Source organism: Cyclopterus lumpus, chromosome 17, assembly GCF_009769545.1.
Source record: "Cyclopterus lumpus isolate fCycLum1 chromosome 17, fCycLum1.pri, whole genome shotgun sequence".
NCBI classification, from domain to species: Eukaryota; Metazoa; Chordata; class Actinopteri; order Perciformes; family Cyclopteridae; genus Cyclopterus; species Cyclopterus lumpus.
This window is the reverse complement of record NC_046982.1, coordinates 365,123-386,661: the sequence shown is the minus strand read 5'-3', so window position 1 is coordinate 386,661 and position 21,539 is coordinate 365,123. Positions and strand designations below refer to the sequence as shown.

General features: G+C 42.8%; 1 protein-coding gene across 1 annotated transcript; it reads left to right on the top strand.

The window, feature by feature from the left end:
* The first annotated feature begins 1,381 nt into the window (after positions 1–1,381).
* On the top strand, positions 1,382–20,714 carry LOC117746784 (potassium voltage-gated channel subfamily B member 2-like). Its single transcript, XM_034556089.1, has 2 exons — positions 1,382–1,957; positions 18,687–20,714. The coding sequence occupies exons 1-2, from the start codon at positions 1,382–1,384 to the stop codon at positions 20,712–20,714; spliced, it is 2,604 nt and encodes an 867-aa protein (XP_034411980.1).
* The last annotated feature ends 825 nt before the right edge of the window (positions 20,715–21,539 follow it).

Genomic DNA, 21,539 nt, shown 5'->3' with positions numbered 1-21,539 from the left:
TAACCCATAGAGAGAGGCAGGTATAACCCATAGAGAAAGGCAGGTATAACCCATAGAGAGAGGCAGGTATAACCCATAGAGAGAGGCATGTATAACCTATAGAGAGAGGCAGGTATAACTCATAGAGAGAGGCAGGTATAACCCATAGAGAGAGCAGGTATAACTCATAGAGAGAGGCAGGTATAACCCATAGAGAGAACAGGTATAACCCATAGAGAGAGCAGGTATAACCCATAGAGAGAACAGGTATAACCCATAGAGAGAGGCAGGTATAACCCAAAGAGAAAGGCAGGTACAACCCATAGAGAGAGAGGCATGTATAACCCATAGAGAGAGCAGGTATAACCCATAGAGAGAGGCAGGTATAACCCATAGAGAGAGGCAGGTATAACCCATAGAGAAAGGCAGGTATAACCCATAGAGAGAGGCAGGTATAACCCATAGAGAGAGGCATGTATAACCTATAGAGAGAGGCAGGTATAACTCACAGAGAGAGGCAGGTATAACCCATAGAGAGAGCAGGTATAACTCATAGAGAGAGGCAGGTATAACCCATAGAGAGAACAGGTATAACCCATAGAGAGAGCAGGTATAACCCATAGAGAGAACAGGTATAACCCATAGAGAGAGGCAGGTATAACCCAAAGAGAAAGGCATGTATAACCCATAGAGAGAGGCAAGTATAACCCATAGAGAGAGGCAGGTATAACCAATAGAGAGAGGCAGGTATAACCCATAGAGAAAGGCAGGTATAACCCAAAGAGAGAGGCAGGTATAACCAATAGAGAGAGGCAGGTATAACCCATAGAGAAAGGCAGGTATAACCCAAAGAGAGAGGCAGGTATAACCCAAAGAGAGAGGCAGGTATAACCCATACTAGACTCATTATATCGGAGGGAAGGCAGACTGCTGGCAATAACTTTAACACTGCAACTCACACTAAAACTATATCCACAAATATGTTGATTAATAATTAGCATGACAGGTAAGAGGAAACATATGTAGTTTGGATTTTGGGGTGAACTTTCTTGATACCGTGATCTGTACTGAAATAACGTAGATCTTGAACTTGATTCTGACACAAGGTTATTTCAGTTATATATATATATATATATATATATATATATATATATATATATATATATATTATATATACACACACTGAGGAGGAACGACATCTGACGTGTGATGTCTTGTTTTTCCAGCCATGGATCCAACCAGGAGTCTAGCGGTCTGAACACAGCCAGGTGAGCTTGGTGGGCAGCGTTCCCCCAAACCGACCACCGCCGTCCCATTGAGCCTCACGAGCTCCGTAGACACTCACACGCACACAAACCACAGCAACCAGTTCGAGGTTACCCAGTCCCACAGCAGAGCAAACATGACAGACAGAGGGAACTTCGGCGGGCCCAAGGTCAACACCGCGGGTCCAGTGCTCCCCCCCGAGCCCATCGACATCATCCGCATCAAGGCCCGCTCCCGGCGGGTCCGGCTCAATGTCGGGGGTCTCACTCATGAGGTCCTGTGGAGAACACTGGACCGGCTGCCCAGAACCCGCCTGGGTCGTCTAAGGGACTGCAACACCCACGAGTCACTGCTGGAGATCTGCGATGACTACAGCCTCCCTGAGAACGAGTACTTCTTCGACCGGCACCCGGTGGCCTTCTCCTCCATCCTCAACTTCTACAGAACGGGGAAGCTGCACATGATGGAGGAGATGTGCGCCCTGTCCTTCGGCCAGGAGCTGGACTACTGGGGGATCGACGAGATCTACCTGGAGTCGTGCTGCCAGGCGCGGTACCACCAGAAGAAGGAGCAGATGAACGAGGAGCTGAGGAGGGAGGCGGATACGCTGAGGGAGAAGGATGGGGAGGAGGAGGAACACGGCTGCTGTCCCGACAAGAGACAGAAGCTCTGGGACCTGCTGGAGAAACCAGGCTCATCTGTGGCCGCCAAGGTAACGACCGCTAAACACACACACACACACACACACATGAACACACACAAACACACACACACTAATACACTCCAGAATAGAATGGTTTGAAAGACGAGGGTATTTACTACAGATGGTATAAGTGGCTGTAGTTGTCATGACGTCGCCCGTTGCTTTGTGGATGTTTTGAAGCCTCGAGTTCGGTGATTTGGCCATTGGCAGTTTTTTGCAACCGATGAACGTAAGTTACCATATTTGGAAGGTGTAAGAGTTAGTAACCTCTGCCCGCCCAACCATCTGCCCCCTTGACCCCATCCCTTCTCACCTTCTCCAGTCCATTGCTCCTGACCTTCTTCCCTTTCTCACCCATCTCATTAACACCTCCCTCTCAACCGGCTGTTTCCCCAACTCTCTGAAGGAGGCAAGAGTCAACCCTCTCCTGAAGAAACCCACTCTCGACCCATCTGAAGTCAACAACTACAGACCTGTCTCTCTCCTTCCCTTCCTCTCCAAAACTCTAGAGCGAGCTATCTTTAACCAAGTCTCCTCCTTTCTTCACTGTAACAACCTTCTAGACCCCCACCAGTCTGGATTCAAGACAGGCCACTCAACAGAGACTGCCCTCCTTGCTGTCTCTGAGCAGCTTCACACTGCTAGAGCAGCCTCTCTCTCCTCTGTCCTCATCCTTCTAGACCTTTCCGCTGCCTTTGACACAGTGAACCACCAGATCCTCTTGTCCTCCCTCCAGGACCTGGGTATCTCAGGCACCGCGCTCTCACTCTTCTCATCCTATCTCACCGACCGCTCTTACTGGGTAACCTGGAGAGGATCTGTGTCTGAGCCTTGTCCTCTGACTACTGGGGTCCCTCAGGGTTCAGTCCTTGGTCCTCTTCTCTTCTCTCTGTACACCAACTCTCTCGGCTCTGTCATTCGCTCGCATGGCTTCACCTACCACAGCTATGCTGACGACACCCAACTGATCCTCTCGTTTCCCCAATCTGAAGCACGGGTAGCAGCACGAATCTCTGCCTGTCTGACTGACATCTCTCAGTGGATGTCTGACCGACATCTCTCAGTGGATATCTGACCGACATCTCTCAGTGGATGTCTGACCGACATCTCTCAGTGGATGTCTGACTGACATCTCTCAGTGGATGTCTGACCGACATCTCTCAGTGGATGTCTGACCGACATCTCTCAGTGGATGTCTGACCGACATCTCTCAGTGGATGTCCGCACACCACCTGAAAATTAACCCGGACAAGACTGAACTTCTCCTCCTTCCAGGAAAAGGCTCTCCCACCCACGACCTGTCTATTAACTTCAACGACTCAGTGCTGGCTCCGACTCCGACTGCCAGGAACCTCGGAGTGACGCTCGACAGTCAACTCTCCTTGACTGCCAACATTGCCGCAATAACACGCTCCTGTAGGTACATGCTGTACAACATCAGGAGAATCCGACCCCTTCTCACTCAGAAGGCGGCACAGGTCCTGGTCCAGGCTCTGGTCATCTCACGTATAGACTACTGTAACTCCCTCCTTCAGGTCTACCTGCTAATGCCATTCGACCTCTACAGCTCATCCAGAATGCAGCTGCTCGACTGGTCTTCAACCGACCGAAATTTACCCACACTACTCCGCTCCTCCGCGACCTTCACTGGTTACCGGTGGCCGCCCGCATCCGCTTCAAAACATTGGTACTTGCGTACCGTGCTGCGAACAGATCGGGTCCGGTCTACACCCAGGACATGGTCAAACCGTACACCCCAGCCCGTTCACTTCGCTCGGCTTCTGCCAATCTGCTTGTAGCTCCTTCACTTCGAGCTAAATCACGACTGTTTGCTGTGCTGGCTCCTCATTGGTGGAACGAGCTCCCCATTGACATCAGGACAGCAGAAAGTCTCTACATCTTCCGTCGCAAACTAAAAACACATCTTTTTCGACTATACTTTGAATAGGTAGCACTTAAATGCCGTAGTAGCACTTAAATGTCCCTTACCGATAGCACTTTAGTAGCACTTAAATGGCACTTACGGATAGTACTTTGTAGTTTGACTTTATTGAAGAAATTGTACTTGCTTGATTCTTGTTGTTCTGAGTTTGGACTCACGGTTTAATGCACTTATTGTAAGTCGCTTTGGATAAAAGCGTCAGCTAAATGACATGTAATGTAATGTAATGTAATGTTATGTTGTGACACCATATACGGCTCTGGTAGTGATGGCGACCTGTCAATCATAGTAAGCCCGCCCTAAAGCATCCCCTGCTTTATGGTCTGGTTGACTCTAAATGACCATCATTTACTAAATGAACATCACGCTGTATTGAAGAAGACTTGAAACAAGTCATTTTCTCATAGACTTCTATACAACCAGACTTATTTTTCTCCCCTACTGGAGAGTAGAGAGAGTGCACTTCTGCGTCGGCTTAACTCGGCAAAACCGGATGTTGCATTTGTTCCCCTATATTTTGATGGCAGGGCGGGGCTACCGTGAATGACAGGTCACTAACACGCCGTTGTCCGGTCTGTGAGTTGTCCGTCTATTTGTCTGAGAGTTTCCGCCCTTTTATTGTGTGTTTTTAACTTCAGCTCTTCAGCATTCGTTTTTGTACTTCGCTCCACCCTCTGGTGTCACTCTCTTGCAAGGCTGCTAACCTCGAGGCTTTAAAACCGCCATCCACAGACCAATTGGTGACGTCACAGGGACAATGTCCTCTTCTTATAAGCAGTATCTGAGACTCAGGCGCCTGATCGGGTCGGTTTCCTCCCACCTCTGTGATTAGCAGCCTCATGCAGATCCATTAGGGAGCCATGATGAACCATAATCCTCCTTCACCTGCAAAGTACAGAGACACCGAGGAGGAGGAGGAGGAGGAGGAGGAGGAGGAGGATTAGTGTTGCGTTATTCTTCTGCGTTCTGGCCCTGCACTGCATCAGACTGTCCTTTGGTCCTGAGAGTGTTTTTTTCTTACAATTGAAGAGTCAATTGCAAATCACACAAAATGTAACATATATTTTCACTTTCCTCGAGCTGTATTCATCCATGCAGAAGGTTGGGGTTTTATTTGACCCGTGTTTGAGATTTCTGCCTACATTTGCCACATCCACCACATTGAAACACTGTTTCTCTTGGTAATCCACAGAACCAGAGCCGGATCTACGCACACAGGCATTCTAGGGCTCATGTCTACCACACAATGCAAGCACACATAAATATTAATAATATTTATCGCAATAATTATTAGCTATTGATTAGCGCAGTGTTATGGTTTGTGTCACCGCATCGGTTCTCAAAAGCATTATTAGTGTTCATAAACATGCAACGGTAAACTCTTTATTTCATTTGCAAAGATATGCTGTGATGTTGGACGTTACAGGGGCTGTAATAAATGTAATTATGATTGGAGTAAACCTTCACACCAAGTGTATGCACATGGCAGAGTGTTTGTGACAGTTCTTCGGAAATTAGATTGAAAGAATCTGTTGGGATTCTTTCAATCTAATTTTCTATATGGCCTTTAAGTGTCATAATATCTCAGTGTATTGAATACGCATTGTATCACAATATCGTTTCCAATGCACAGCCCTAATCATAACACATTATACAGCATTTTATAAGGACTTATAAGGCCATTGATATACATTTTTCAAGGATCATAGAGTTATATAATTCCCATACTACATTATATATTGCCATAAACCGATTATAACGCATTCTAAGTATGTTTATATTAAATGAGAGACATAATAACATGTTACTGTGACCCATAAAACTGAAGCAATGTCTTGTGCTGTGATCTTAATCACAAGTTATGGTCTGGCCATAACTTGAACGGTAAACAGAAATCTGCTGAGAAAGTCTGACATCTATAGCAATCTCTCTGAATCTATAGTGCACCACTAATTATTCATAAAGAACCGTTTGATGGACGGTGAGAAGGCTCCCACTCACACATGCGTGCTAATAACGTGCCAGCTTTGACTGTTTCTGGACAAACTGTCGGTGTATGTGTTCTTCTTCATAATTCACAAATGTCCTATCAAATCCTTCAGAGATTCGTGTTTCTCTTACATACAAATAAACCTTCCTGCAGCATCTATCTAGTTCAGTTTCCATATTTTAGGATGATTTGAAGACATGTTCCTCTTGGAGCCCACGTGGTCCAATAGTTTTTGTATCTGATGAAAAGGATGATGTAATATGTTTTCTGTATACATGTATTTCTCTCAGCTTTGTGTACACAAAGCTGAGAGAAATACATCATTTGACAATGTGGGACACAAACTTGGGACACAAGCAGTGTGTACTAGTGTACTAGTGTACACACTGCAAGCTTAGACAACACTGTTTGCCTCAGTGAGCTCTCTGTGCTTGAGTCATTGTCTGCAGCTGATAGACAGCTTGTAAAAACACAAACCAAGCAGAGCATTAGGCCTGATTATGGGACAGCGCTGGACATTTGTTATCATTTTAATACACCGCTCGTGGGGAATATGTATTGGGAAGGAATACAATGAGCGTTTCGGTGTTTACTGGAATGCATTTGAAGAGAAGAGGAGAGGAGACAAAAGAAGGAGGAGAGAGGAGAGAAAAAGGGGGAGTGGAGGGGACAAGGAAAGGAAAGGAAAGGAGCTGGCGTAAGAATGCATTTAATCAGCCCAGTGTCTCAGGGAATCGTTTCGGTCATTTCAGTCAGAAAGAAGGAACTGTCCATTTATGCTTATACCGTTACATTTGGTGGCAAAAGCTCTGCTGTTTGAGGGACAAGGACTCTGCTTGGAAACAAACTATATTTAACAAACATGAGCATTAAGTTTTAGTCAAATCAATAATACTGAAATGTTACACAGAGGCTGCCGGGGCGGTTTTTTAGACATTTACTGCAGTGGAAGCTACCAAAGAAAATGTGATTGTATGCCTACAATGACAATCAAGTGTTGAGAGTAAAATAGTATAACCAGAGACACCGCAGGTGTATGTGAGCCATGTTGACGGCCTCCATATATGTGACGTTACGTGATAACGTGAGTTTACAGATAGTTCATGGCTCTATAAATACAGCGGCCTTCAGAGGGCCATGTGACTGCGTTGGAACCGTGATGTCAGCAGGAGGGAAGCTGCTTAGGCCACTCTGCATTGACACCAACCAGTGACACAGCTCAGCTCCGACCAATCGGAGCGCCTCTTCCTGGTGACATGGACAGCGCAGTGCTACGGACGATTAGGGCAGAAGCATTACCTGGCCATTTGGAAAACATGGGTCTGTCAGACACACACACGCAGAGTCCAGATGGACAACTCGTCATGATAGTTTTGAGTTTTATTGGATAATATGAGTATCAAATGTTCCAATAATAGAGATTAGTTCCATACACTTTACATAATCCGTGTAATCTTTTTATTTTTTTTCTTCTTTTGTGTTGAGGCACACATTCACAAACAGGATTGTTTATTTTCAGGTCCTTTTCAAACAGTCGCTCAAACATATGTGATGCTTTTGGCTGAACATGTTAGTAATGTCACAACTGGTCAAAGCAATATTATAGACTATAACTTTCTGATATTAAATTCAAACTCTAAGTGAGGTTTAGATGAAACCAGCAGTGAATTATGGCAGCACGCCTGTGTACACGGTCACCTGTTAAAAGTGGCACTACACACACATCCCTGTACTTATGACTTGTGAGGACCCACATTGGCGTAATGCATTCCTTCCTCACGCTAACCGTAACCACAACTAAATGCCAAACCCTTACCTTAACCTAATTCTACACTGAAACTTACAAGTAAATGTTACCCTCAAACAGACCTTTAAAGAAGTGAGAACCGGACAAAATGTCCTCACTTTCCACTTTTTTTTACCACTCAGTTGGTTAAAAAAAGCAACGGTCCTCACTAAGTAGCAAATATAGGAACACACACCCACACAGGATGATTTAGGAGTATGGCTTAATCTCCTTTGCGGCTTTTACCAGGACTGCTGGTGCTACAAATAGACTAACTGTTTGCAGGTCGGACAGATAGTCTGTCCTGTTCACCTTCTGACCTGCAGAAACGTACCAAATAATAAAGAATAACATGGTTATTATCCAGAATTCTTCTGATTAAATGAGGCAATCCTAAAAATGTACATCCATGTGGGCTAAACTAAATACCCTTAGTATTATTTGTACTGTTTACACATAAATTTTTCAGGCTACAACTAGTTTGATCTATTTACTCTTATTTCAATGTACTGTGCAAGAAAGCTGTAACAATACAAGTGCAAGACAATACAAAACATGGTGTTGAAAGACATAAGAGTCACAAAATAATCAGGCATAATCAAAACCGAACAGAGTGCATCAGTAAGCCAGCATGAGGTAGTGAACTATTCCAACAACATTCACCGAAACCACTTATGTGCATGTTCAATACAGTTATTACAGCTACAGTTATTACTGAGAACTGAACATCTGGTCAACATGTCCCTTAGATGCCAGAAGGCCACTTCCTGCTTTACCTTACTATGCTTCACTTCATACTATTATTTTGTGCCAGTATTTTTGCATGCACAATGGATGATTATTGCCACCGTTTTTGCTTACATTTTCATCTGCACATAAGCAGTTTATGTAATGTAGTTAAATTAAGGGATTAGTGTGACGGTCTGACTTACTTGCCTTTTAAACTGTGACGATGTTGCAATGAGATGAGGCAGTAAATCTCGCATCAGTGACCACAGGCAACTTTTCAACCCCTCACCCACACACACCCACAGACACACAGACACACACACAGACACACAGACACACACACACACCCACACACACCCACAGACACACAGACACACACACACACCCACACACACCCACAGACACACCCACAGACACACAGATACACACACAGACACACAGACACACACACAGACACACACACACACACCCACACAGACACACACACACACCCACAGACACACACACACACACACGCACACACACACACCCACAGACACACACACAGACACACGCACACACACACACACACCCACACACACACCCACAGAAACACCCACAGACACACAGACAGACACGCGCACACACACACCCACAGACACACAGACACACACACAGACACACAGACACATGCACACACACACACACACACCCACAGACACACACACAGACACACAGACACACACCCACAGACACACACACAGACACACAGACACACACCCACACCCACACACCCAGACACACACACAGACACACGCACACACACACAGACACACGCACCCACACCCACACACACACACCCACAGATACACAAACAGACACACGCACGCGCACACACACACACACACACACACACACAGACACACGCACAGACACACGCACACACACACACAGACACACACACACACAGACACACGCGCACACAGACACACGCGCACACACACACAGACACACACACACACACAGACACACGCGCACACACACACAAACAGACACACACACACACACACACACAGACACACGCGCACACACACACAAACACACACAGACACACACACACACAGCCACACGCGCACACACACACAAACACACACAGACACGTGCACACGCTCATTTTAGTTCTTTGCATAGACTAGAAGATGAGGACGTCCTAAAGGTGACATCTCCCAATGATTTGTGCTTCGCTTTGAAGCCTCAAGTTTGGCTTTTTGGCGAGAGGGTGGAGCTAAGACATTTTAAGGCAACCAAAAAGGTTACAACTTTCATGAACTGAAACACACTGTGAAAGATTTAAAACTCTAAGACAAAAAACGCTGACAACTCCCAGACAGGACAACCCGTTGGCAATATGTCCGCCGCTAGAAGCAAGAAACAGCATAAGAATGCCAGTTTGAACTAGAAACCCCAATCTCAATGCTATGAGTAAAACTAGTAAAAAGACGGTATTTGCATAGAGAAAGAGATGCTTATCGGGAACCAATCTAAACATTATTCTATAGCCATTACATTGTACAATCAACATTGACTTCATAATATTACAGCAAAACAAAAAGTACTTTGTACATACAAGAAAGATTGGCCTATGATCCTGTGTGGTTTCCCCTCATTTAGGCTGTACTGTGGAATGATCCACTACTAGCTGTGCGGGGAGAGACAAGGCACATGACAGCAGCCAAAGTTGGAGTTGAGCTCTCTCTCTCTCTCTGTTCATTTACTAATGAACAATAATTTCAACACTTGCACAAGTTTTAAAATTCATTGTGAAATCCTGAGTGAAATTCAGGACATGGTAAAAGTCCACAATGAGTCATTGGTTGTGTCTCCTTCAGCATGTTTTCAGCAGTAAGTAGCTACTCAGAGGTCTTTGGTCTACTGGCCCTGTGCCAAAGTACAATGATATCTGTGCACTGATGTACTGTAGCTTCCCAATAATGAAGGCTTTCATTTAAATGTGAATGATGTATCACTCCAGCAGGAGAGAGGCTGATCCAAAGTACTTTGCCGTCTACAGCAAAGTTCAACCTGCTGGCTGTAAATCTTTTGTTGGCACATGTCAGACTGCTCTGTAGGTCTGAGTGTACCGCAGCTGCCTGGCTGTCCTTTCTTTGTTCACTTTCTTTGTCTTCAGTACAGTATTTTCTTCAGCTGAAAAATGTCCAACTATTACTGGGTCACAGTCAAAGTTCATTCGTATGATTAGTATGTTTTGGTTGTTTTCTTTGTTCGAGTAGAGTACTTCCAGTTATACGAGTTCATTCTAACTGACCTTTTGTCAAAACGAGTCCATTTTACTATTGATGTCAGTTGTTCAGCCACACAAAGGCCAACATGTGGCCTGCAACAGACTGGATTCAGCGTGTTTTTAGCCTTGCTGATTAATAAAAACATCTGTTGTCAAGGAACCACATCTTCTACCAGGGACACCAGAGTTCTTTACCCGAACAACCTTCTTTTTTTTTTTAAAGGGACAGTTCGGATGTTTTTGGTTGTGGTTTTATGACGTACTTCTCCATTTTAGAAAGCTGTTTTTGTTAGAGGAGTTTACTGGTTTTGAAGAGAGCATAGATAGTTGGGGATTGACTGAAAGCATTTTTTGTAAAAATTACTGATTTCTGCAATGTAAAATATTTTTGATTTGTCTTTGGAAGCAAACATTGTCCTAGAGATGACACAAACAATGTCTGTGATGCAGCAACAACGATTCATTAAATGACCTTAAACCAACAGAACCAGAGTGGAGCAGCTTCCATTGTGATTCCGGACAGCTGTGGTAGCAGTGACGGCCCTGCCTGGATGGCTAATAACATACCAAGAGTCGCTAATTACAGCCCAGTGTGTCACAAAGACCAGCCAGAAGCTTCGCTTTGGAGTAATTACTATAATTCTGTCTTTACTCGGCTCTGTCTCTGTCTAAATACCAAGGCAGCATTCATATCCTAATGATAGTCTCAACATTTTCCATGTAGTCTCCATTTCTCTCAGAAGCAATAAAACCAGTACGACCACATTTCCAGTCCATAGTTCATTTGTGCTCAGATTAATAACAGTTCTGAAATAATACAGATACTTTACTACAAAAGACGTGGCTCACGGTTTTGCCACCTTCAAGTAAAACTTTTCAAGTGTAATTTTGTTTGCTCACTGTTGGAAGCCAAAAGCTTTGACTTGAGAAAAATATGTTTTATTTTTTTCTGAATTAGCCAGAATATTTTCTCAGAATTCGGAAAAAAGTTTTCATAGGAAGAAAAACATTAAATTAACAAGATACTTCAACATCTTGAAGGACTTACTTGATTTACTTGAGAGCTTGATTGAGCGGAAGCCAACATGTCCTCTCTGTTCCGTTTAATCCAGCACTGAATGACGTCAGTGCAACTGACCCTCGGGAGTCACCACGTTGCTAGCCAGAATATAAGATCATCTTATATTGAGGTGCCGTATCACTGCAATATCCAGCAGGTTTAGAACAGGCTTTAAGTCTCATCAATCTCAAAATCCTGAGGTGCCTGTGCATAATCGATAAACTGATAACAATGCCATCTACATTACTTTAAGACATTACTGACAGTACCTCCCAATGTCTCAAACCCCAAACTAACAGGATTAAAAAAAAAAAAAAAGGACGGGACATATTTACGTCCATGAAATCGAACACTCAAGTAAACAAGTCTTTCTATTGGGATTTTAAAGGTATCTCATTAATAAAAATAAAAAAATAAAATTAAGTCAGAAAAACGATTGTAATTGTGTTTTTTTAATTGTTCCAATACATTCATACAGACTTTTAGAAGTCTCAAAATAATCTCAGCAAAAGGTCCATTTTGTAGCTTTTCTTGGGTTTTCAAACAAAACACATGGAACTCACTGGTTCTTTTCAACTATTGCCTCAACTGTTTCAAGGTCCACTATAAAACCAACATGAAGTCCATAAAGGGCTAAAAATGCCGCCCAAAAAATGGAATCTAAAATTTGATGAATGGGCAAACTCCATCTGCTGACGAAGATCGTGTAATGTAATCAAGAGCTCCAGCACAGCTACTAAATGGACTTTCAACCATTTAAACGTTAATCACAGAGAATACAAAACATCTGGATCAATTAAGGAATGAATAGGTGAACAGTGCGACAACGGGTGAATCACAGTATGACTGGTGAAGGCCGCGGCTTCATAGATGAACTGTGTTGCAGAAACAGCAGCGGTCCAACAGTTCCTGTAGTTCCAGAAATACCTCCACGTATTGATCAAGGCTTGGGTTTCTCTGCCCAGTCACTCGTCCACTCGTTCATTCCATCTTGTGTTTTCTCTCCGTCAATTTCTCAGATTTCGCCTCTTCTCTGATCTTCTTGATCCACCTCCCCTCCACAATTCTTAGATTCATAGCAGTCTATGGATCAGAGGTAGCTACTGTGTGTCAACATCTCACAGTTGATATTCATTGTCCCCGGAGGATGAAGACATTTTTTGTTGACCCCCTGATCTTTCCAATAAAATCTACTGAGCACACTCATGCTCCCAAGACTATGAACCACAATTTCTATTTTTATCCCGCCGTGACCTTGGGCAATCGCAGCTATAAAAGGAAGTTATGAATATACACAAGTTAATGAGACTGTATATAAGACGGCTGGTTCATTTTCCATACAATTAAAAATAATAAAAATAAAGCTGCATTTTAGTCCAAGCTGGTCCTTGGGAGAAAAATATATATAAACCAAATAGTTTTCTTTAGTCCAGAAAAACAGCAGGATGTATTCTCTTACAACCATGCATAGACGGCATACGGAGGTCAGGGTCCCCAAAGTCACACAGAGGTCCACAGTAGATGTTGAGACAGTGGGAGGGACACGCAGCTCCATTAGCATTGACTTTCCTCAGCTTTTATCTCTATTTGGAGAGCGCTTTCACAACGCCTAAATGCGTTTCAGCTGAGTCGAGTTCATTTCTTTGTTGGTGACTCACTGTGATGCGAACTCAATTGCTATTGAGCGGTTGAATCTTAAATGGGTAGCCTCCATTAATTCTTCCTCCACTGCACAGCTTCTAAAGCAGCTTGTGTGTTCCTAGTACGGCTTTAAATCTGCCCCCGCGGGTGCCAAGGTCGCAGCATTTGGCCGCCATTAAGCCATTAAGACGCTGCAGGGCGGACACACTGTGATACACCTGCCCTCGCGTCCGCTTGGCCCGTCTCTCGGTTTTCACTTTGTTGTTTCCGTCTGTTTTCTTTTTCTTGCTGGCGTTGCCGTTTTGTCTAAAAATGCTGGTGTTTTTTATTTGTCTTAAACAAAGGCCAAAGTCATTCATGAGGATTATGAAGCATCAGAAATACTGTACACGGTGTAATGCTGTAATGCGCTGTGTCCTTTGACATGAGTCTGATAGGCCAGACGGTCCATCATCCGAGACAATCCTTCCATCACATGATTTCATAGGAAGTCTCTAGAGTTTCTGGGACAGATGTCATAGCAGAATACAAATATATAAAGATTGGTCAACTTTATCTTTTGTTCGCTGATCATTTCCTGCACATCAGTCACACACAGTTTTTGTTATCACCGCTGCTCAATCCATCCCAGCAGCATCTAAATGAGTAACTTGATTCCTCCTGGAGGTTTGAGTGGTACATTATCAGCATGTCTTGAAATTAATCAAAGGCATATTTATTAAAGAAACAAAGTACTGGTTGTAACTTATTCTGATTAATCACAGTTTGATAAGTACATTGAAAACAGTAAGACATGTGATTGCATAAATATAAGAAAAAGAAAAAGATACGCAAATTCTGCTTATTCTGCTGTTACTTAATAATATATGCATTCTTGACATTAAAATGATCACAGAATGAAAACTAAATGTTAAAGTAGAGGTAGTCAGAAATTAATTGTATGATAGGAGTGGAAAAGCTGAAGGTTTATTGTTGTCACATGTATTATGTGATAATATGATATTTGTGTCCTTGAAAATGCAGTGTTTGCCTTCCATCCACTCTAACCCAGGCTATTGCAAAGTACACAGCATGGAAAACGTGAATGTTGACCCATATAGATACAAATATTTCCTAAATAGCAAAAAATGCAAAATGATATTGTATATTACTGATAGAACTTAACTAGTTATCTTATTGGTTCCTTGGGAGATTTAATAGACGAACATAACACTGAACGGTATCGCTGTTACTTATCAACCCAGTCGCCAGAAAGAATGTTGGCATTGTACGTTTCTGCAAATCACAGGATAAGTTGACAAAATGAGTTTAATATCAGCCTCGTATCGCGCTTGTAGAAACGATGCCATTTGGTTTACTTCAACAATTTGAAAAAATCATGGCTTCGAATTAAATAATTATGAAACAATGTAGCGTAACAATGTAGCGTAACAATGTAGCGTAACAATGTAGCGTAACAATGTAGCGTAACAATGTAGCGTAACAATGTAGCGTAACAATATAGCGTAACAATGTAGCGTAACAATGTAGCGTAACAATATAGCGTAACAATGTAGCGTAACAACCGTAAATACATAAAATCGTCCCTTAGACGACTTTGTGACATAATATAAAGTAACAAACGTAATATTGTTATGTGACAAGCGTGATGATGCTTAGTTTGGCACAGGCAAAATGCAAAATGTCCACCATCAAACAAAAAAGAAAGTCCACATTCAACGTATTAAGGTTTTTTGGAAAAGAAAAATGCAAAAGAAAAATCTGGCGACAGCGCTATACTTATGTAATTGTCTTATATAGCCAAACATATCATCTTGTCTGGAAAAAAAACTGCTTTTTCAGGTTAATGCTCATTTTATTGCTGACAAAATCATGGAGTGTCTCTTTAAATTCTTAATACAATCATTCTCAGTTGTAATCAACTCACCAGGTTTTCATAATGACTCACCAGAGCATGAGGCTCCACCGTTGTGTTTTGTTCTGTTTAGAAACAGCATGTCTCAGTGTTTCCTGTCAGTCGTTATCAGTCTCTTTTTACGTTGACGTTTATTTTTATTATTTTATTTTAATTTAATGCTTTTCTTGGGGGTGTCCACCTATTGCTTGATTCTTCCTGTTGGGGGAGGAAAGAATGAGTAAACACTTCTAACCTCTCTCTATCCGTTCTATAGATAGCAGCACAATCCGATTACAATTATCCTGAAATGTCCTAGCAAGGGCTGCAGAGAGAAGACTCACATGCTTCAGCTACCTTGCTCAGTGAGGACATTCAAGTTTAGCTTTTTGAACAGTCCCCCCAGTCCCTTTTCTAAGTAAGCCATCCAGTGAGAAGTAGGACTACTGGGGCTTCAAATCAGCCATTACAGAAACGAATAGAGTTGCAGTTTGTCAAAATAACTTGTTGCCATGTTTGCTTGAATTGTCACTATATCCTGACAGAAGTACATGAGACAGATAATCTGTGTCATAACTCTAACTCTCTTTCAGAGCTCCTAATGACATTTACAAGATTCCACCACGCCCAAAGAAAAACAACCAATCAGAGCCGAGTTACCAGCTGTAGCTATAAATATGTAGTAAAACTAGAACTCACTCCGTTCTCATTTTACTCAGCAACTTGTAAAATATTTCTGACCAAGTCTTTTGAGTGCACTGTGGGGAAAAAATAGACCAATCTGTTTCAGACAGAGGGAATACTGACCTCACATAAAACAATAGTTCCAACCAAAATCTCATTCAAAATGGTCACTATTGCTCGATTGTATGTTAAAGAGATATTCCTGGGATTAAGTATTGTTCTTTCATTAATTCAAGGGACTCACAAAAGACAGATTAAAAAAAGACCTGCTGCAACAGAAAAAAAACACGATGTTATTGAATTCCCAAAAAGCTGAGTCCTACACTTGTATTAGACCCTCCTAGCTTTGACGCAAAAAAACATTATATGACTGTTTTCCCTGGCTGAGGAGTACTACCTATAACTATAACTGGACCATATTCCCAAAGGATCTTAAATTACTGGGAGTACATTATGTCAGTGATATTAACTGTATCTTTTTGTCTAAGTATCATAGAGCTGTGCAGACTGTCATCTCCTCAATTGTCCAATAAGTTGGTGAGTCTTATCAGATGGTCATCATCAACATATGGGACTCCCTTGGACTGCTTTGACTTTTCTTAGTATTCAATGTTTTTGTGAATTACTCTAAGACCAAATACTTAGGACTGATACAGCTCTTATTTTTGGAGTTTGTCCCAACATGGCCAATTAACAGATCATTTTAGCCTTTCGCTTTGTGAATACATCTCCTGTTCTTTTCATTTACGCATCCAGATGCAGATCACAAGAGAAACAATTGCCCCAATTGTGACTTTGTTTGTCCTTTTGATTTTACATAAAGCACTTTGTACTTGCTCAAGAACATGTGGGAGAGAAACAGCTTCAACAAATAAAAATAATTTTCAGGAGTGTTTTGCCAATGGAGTGTGAGGTTTACAGCTAAAGTGCTCTTCATTGGACTGTTTTGCAATCAGAGCCATGAGTAGAAGATGGTTTGGAGGCAATGTCACTGTGCGTAACAGCACAGCTTTTACAGCTAATGGCAAATAAAAATCTTGAATCTGAATCTTGAAATCATCTTAAGAGCACTGGATGAAAAGAGACCATTGCTGACCTTTCCTCTAGTGCCACCTTCAGGACAAAGGTATTAGCCGCACTGTTGGGGCTCTATAAGGAAAGCTAAATCATCAGTATGTTGTTGATCGAGTCCAATATATCTCTACAGCGGCACGGCAGCTACTAGGGTTTTCTTATTATTTATGTGCATAACTTTGTAATGTCGATCCTTAAACAGTCTTGAAAGCAGCCATGATTCCTGCTCCCTGTCTGAACGATGCACATCATAGTGCCAGGAGACCAGGAGAGCAACATAATCATAGAATACTGGATACTGTATCTCATATCAATTGGCTGTGCAGGCTTGCAGGGGAAAAAAGGACACTACAAGAATCCAAACCCTATCTTCTTTAAAATGTATAAGTCTATTATGAGGTAGTTGATGGTCACCTGCTTGTCTTTACATTTTAGTGATGATGTTATAAAATCAAACAACCACATCCCAAAGCATGCACTAAGGCCCCCTGTAAACGTGAACAAAAAAAGGATTTGTGAGCAACTGTGAAAAGTGAAAATGTTTATAACTATAAACAACTAAGGTTGAATATTGTTGTCATTGGGTTAGCATTAAATTAGATATAGGTATCTGCAATAAGTATCTGCAGATAATAAGTATCTGCAGATAAGACAAATATATACTACACAAAAAGACTACAGCTATGCAAGCAGTGTTGCCAGATTGGGTGGTTTTCCACCAATGTGGAATTCTTTCCATTTAATTGGCCAGGCAAAAAGCTTTGGGTTGGCTTGGGATCATTTAGGCGACTTTGTATACCATTCGGGCAGTGTGGAGATGTAGGCTTTGTTCCAGTGAATCACCCCCTGCTCTTCTCCAATTAGACTAGTAGCATTGAGATTGACAGGGCACTAAATTCAGTAAGCCCTACTTATTCCGTGAGTGACTGATATGTAAATTCCATTTAACTGTAATACAACAAGGCTGAAATGTTTTCCTTTTCAAATTATAATCAACCAACTCTTTTATAAAACACTTGTAAAAGCATACATCTGGTTTTAGAAAGACTAAGTCTCAAAGATCTGGTGCAGATCATTTTTTTATATAATAAGTGGCCATTTTGGTTCACCTAATGATAAAGACAAAACAGAAGACCAGAGGCACATTGTAGGACTTTTTGTTTGAGGGTCTGATTTGGTTACTTGGTGTCACTAAACTTGTATATTAGTTTCGGTGCTGTTTCATCATAAACCAAAGTGTAGAGCAAATTACTATTTCCATTTAGATATGACACAAGAAAATGTCATTTTCTTTTCATTTCATCCTGTGGGGAACAGGAACATCTGTACAAAATAAGATAGCAAACCATTTAAAATTGTGATGATATTTTACTTACCAAAACTGAGTCAGGGTATCCCCAAAGTTATTAAGACTCATCTTCTGGGGAACGTGACAAACCATTCAATAGTTGTTGGGACATTTCAATCTGAACTAGCTATGGACCGGTCGGCCGGCATGGCCGTCAATAGAGCTATGCAGCTAGGGGGGCACAAAACAAGTACAGGACTAGCTTGTTGCATGCCATACATGCTGTGCATCCTTTTATTTATCTTTGTACATATATAGAGGTATGTAGTGTATAATACAGTAACCTACAATATTGTCTTTGTCTTGCAGGTTCTGGCTATGATCTCCATCCTGTTCATCATCATTTCCACCATCTCGTTGTCCCTAAACACCCTCCCAGAGCTACAGGTGGTAGATGAATTTGGCCAGTTCAATGACAACCCCAGCCTAGCCCATGTGGAAGCTGTCTGCATTGCCTGGTTCACTATGGAGTACATGCTACGCCTGCTCTCAGCACCCAACAAGTGGGATTTCATCAAAGCACCACTGAACATCATTGATTTACTGGCTATCATGCCTTACTATGTGACCCTCTGCCTAACTGAGTCGAACAAGAATGTAATGCAGTTCCAGAACGTGCGCCGCGTGGTTCAGATCTTCCGAATTATGAGAATTCTGAGAATACTGAAGCTGGCCAGGCACTCAACAGGACTGCAGTCTTTGGGCTTCACTTTACGAAGAAGCTATAATGAGTTGGGTTTACTGATCCTCTTCTTAGCCATGGGCATTATGATCTTCTCTAGCTTGGTGTTCTTTGCTGAGAAGGACGAGGATGCCACCAAATTTACCAGTATCCCTGCCTCCTTCTGGTGGGCTACTATTACTATGACCACTGTCGGTTATGGAGACATCTACCCTCAAACCCTGCTGGGCAAGATTGTAGGAGGACTCTGCTGCATAGCAGGCGTGTTGGTCATTGCGCTTCCTATCCCAATCATTGTCAACAATTTCTCTGAGTTCTACCGAGAGCAGAAGAGGCAAGAGAAGGCCATCAAGAGAAGGGAAGCTCTTGAAAGAGCAAAACGGAGTGGAAGCATTATTTCGATTAACCTAAAAGATGCGTTTGCACGCAGTATGGAACTTACAGATGTGTTGGTGGAAAAGAGAGATGACGGTAAGTGTCCTATGGACAATAACCTGTCACCCAGCCGCTGGAGCTATCACAAACACTACTCCAATACAGAAGGGGTTAGCCCAGGCAGGTCCCAACATGCTCATTACCTGGAAGTGGCTCAGCAAGGCTCCCCTGATAGAGTCAAGTCTTTGTCTAATAAAACTACCCCTCAAAACCTCAATGCAAAACAGCTGGAAGATGCTTATAATAGGACAGCAGCCATCCAGGAGAAACAAGAGAAAGTTATTGATGAGCAGATGGAGATGAAAGCCTTGACTTCCACTCAAGCAAAGAAAGCTTCCCCTGAAGTGAACACTGCTAGTACATTCTCCAATGTAGCTGATGATTGTACAATGGAAAGAGGAGAAAGAAGCTCTCTGCTCCCCAGTGCTGAAAGAGGTGAAACTGGTGCAAGATACCAGCGTATCCCTCCTCCCTTGGATCTAAGTCAGATCAGCACAATGGAGGTGAACAGGGTCACTGACAGCCTCCAGCCAATGGACATTATTAAAGAAGGTTTGTATGAATTTGTGTCCACTCCTAAAGGAAGTGCAGCTGGAGATGTGGGTTTGGTGCAACAGAACGTGGAAGGCTTTGGGGTGACCAACGACAGCATGTGCAGCTCCTTGCAAAATGATAGTAGCCCTCAAAAGAAAAGAGCCCACAAGGTTGACTTCATTGGATCCCAAGATGATGTGCTTATGGCGGTGATGACACCTGTAGCAACCCCAACCTCGGCTGGCTTAGCCAAGCTTGCTCAACTACTTTCCGAAGACATGGTGCCCAGGTTTTCTCCTTCTCCTAGCTCAGTAACCCAGGAAGCTAAGTCTCCGCTGGCAATCCTGCAATCTCCGTTTCTAGCCCAGCAATCTGTCAGCCCAAGTCCTAACTCCCAGGGGGGAGGTGAGGGCTCAGCAGCCAGGAGCTTAGAAGGTGAAGGGCAGCTCACATGCTTAAGCCACCAGGGGAAGAATCACATGGAAAGGTCTGCTGTCGGCTCAGGTGGCAGTGCTAGCCCACTGTCGTCTAAAGCCAGCCCGCTCAACTGCACCCAGGAGCTAGGAACTATGGAAGCTGGGGAGAAAGGAGAAGGAAGGGGGGGAGGAGAACAGAGTGGAGAAAACCAAGAAAACCACGTTGTTCTGGACAGAAGTGTGACACCACCGTGTGAAACAAGCATGTGAGCCAGAGAACAGCTCAGAGACAGAGACGCCAAATAGATAAGTTGAGGAAAAGGTTGACGGGATGGATGACAGCAACTAACCAGAATGAACCGCAACAAATGTTGCCTAGTGTGGGGACTGTACCTGTTGACAAAGACAATGTGGAAACACACAAAAACAGTTGTTATAGTTTTTCTGGAGCAATGCACTTGTCACATCCCACAAGACTTTTGGGCTCTCATCTCTTTTTTTGACAAGCACTGCCATCCGATATCAGACATCTCTGCAGTGTTGTTATTAATATACTATTGAGGGAAGTCAGAAGCACATGCCCACTACATGCCCACTGTCTGGGTACTATCTGGAAGACACTGTCTCGTGTCAGTAATAATGGACGTATTCTTTGTAGACCAGACTGATATGCTACAGTGCAGAACAGGGCTCAGATGTGAGCATAAACGAAGCCTTGTGTGAATGAGGATATTGACGACTATCCTGAGAGTTTTTGTGTACAGCTCGACAGTTTCCTATTCCTTGCTATTTAGGCTATTTATAATGATGGACGAATAACACTGAGGAAAAAACAATTCTTTAGTCTTTAATCTGTATTGTGATTATGGTTTACTCACCATTCTCTCAATCTAGGAATTACGTCATTGTAATGTCACCCCCGTCAAACACAGCACTCTTATCACTTCATTGGACACAAATAGCATTGTACAGTCCAAGATGATATATGCATCTGCTGTATCCAAAACACTGATATGTGTCTCAGTGCTTCAATGTATGTTCCCATTTTTCAGATTTTTGTTTTACTTTTTGTCTCTCCTTTTTCTACAATACCTG

Excerpts from the sequence above, each read along its gene's own strand:
- LOC117746784 (XM_034556089.1), top strand. The coding sequence starts at position 1,382 with ATGACAGACAGAGGGAACTTCGGCGGGCCCAAGGTCAACACCGCGGGT. Across the intron at positions 1,958-18,686 it reads GCTCATCTGTGGCCGCCAAG|GTTCTGGCTATGATCTCCAT; the intron begins GTAACGACCGCT and ends TTTGTCTTGCAG.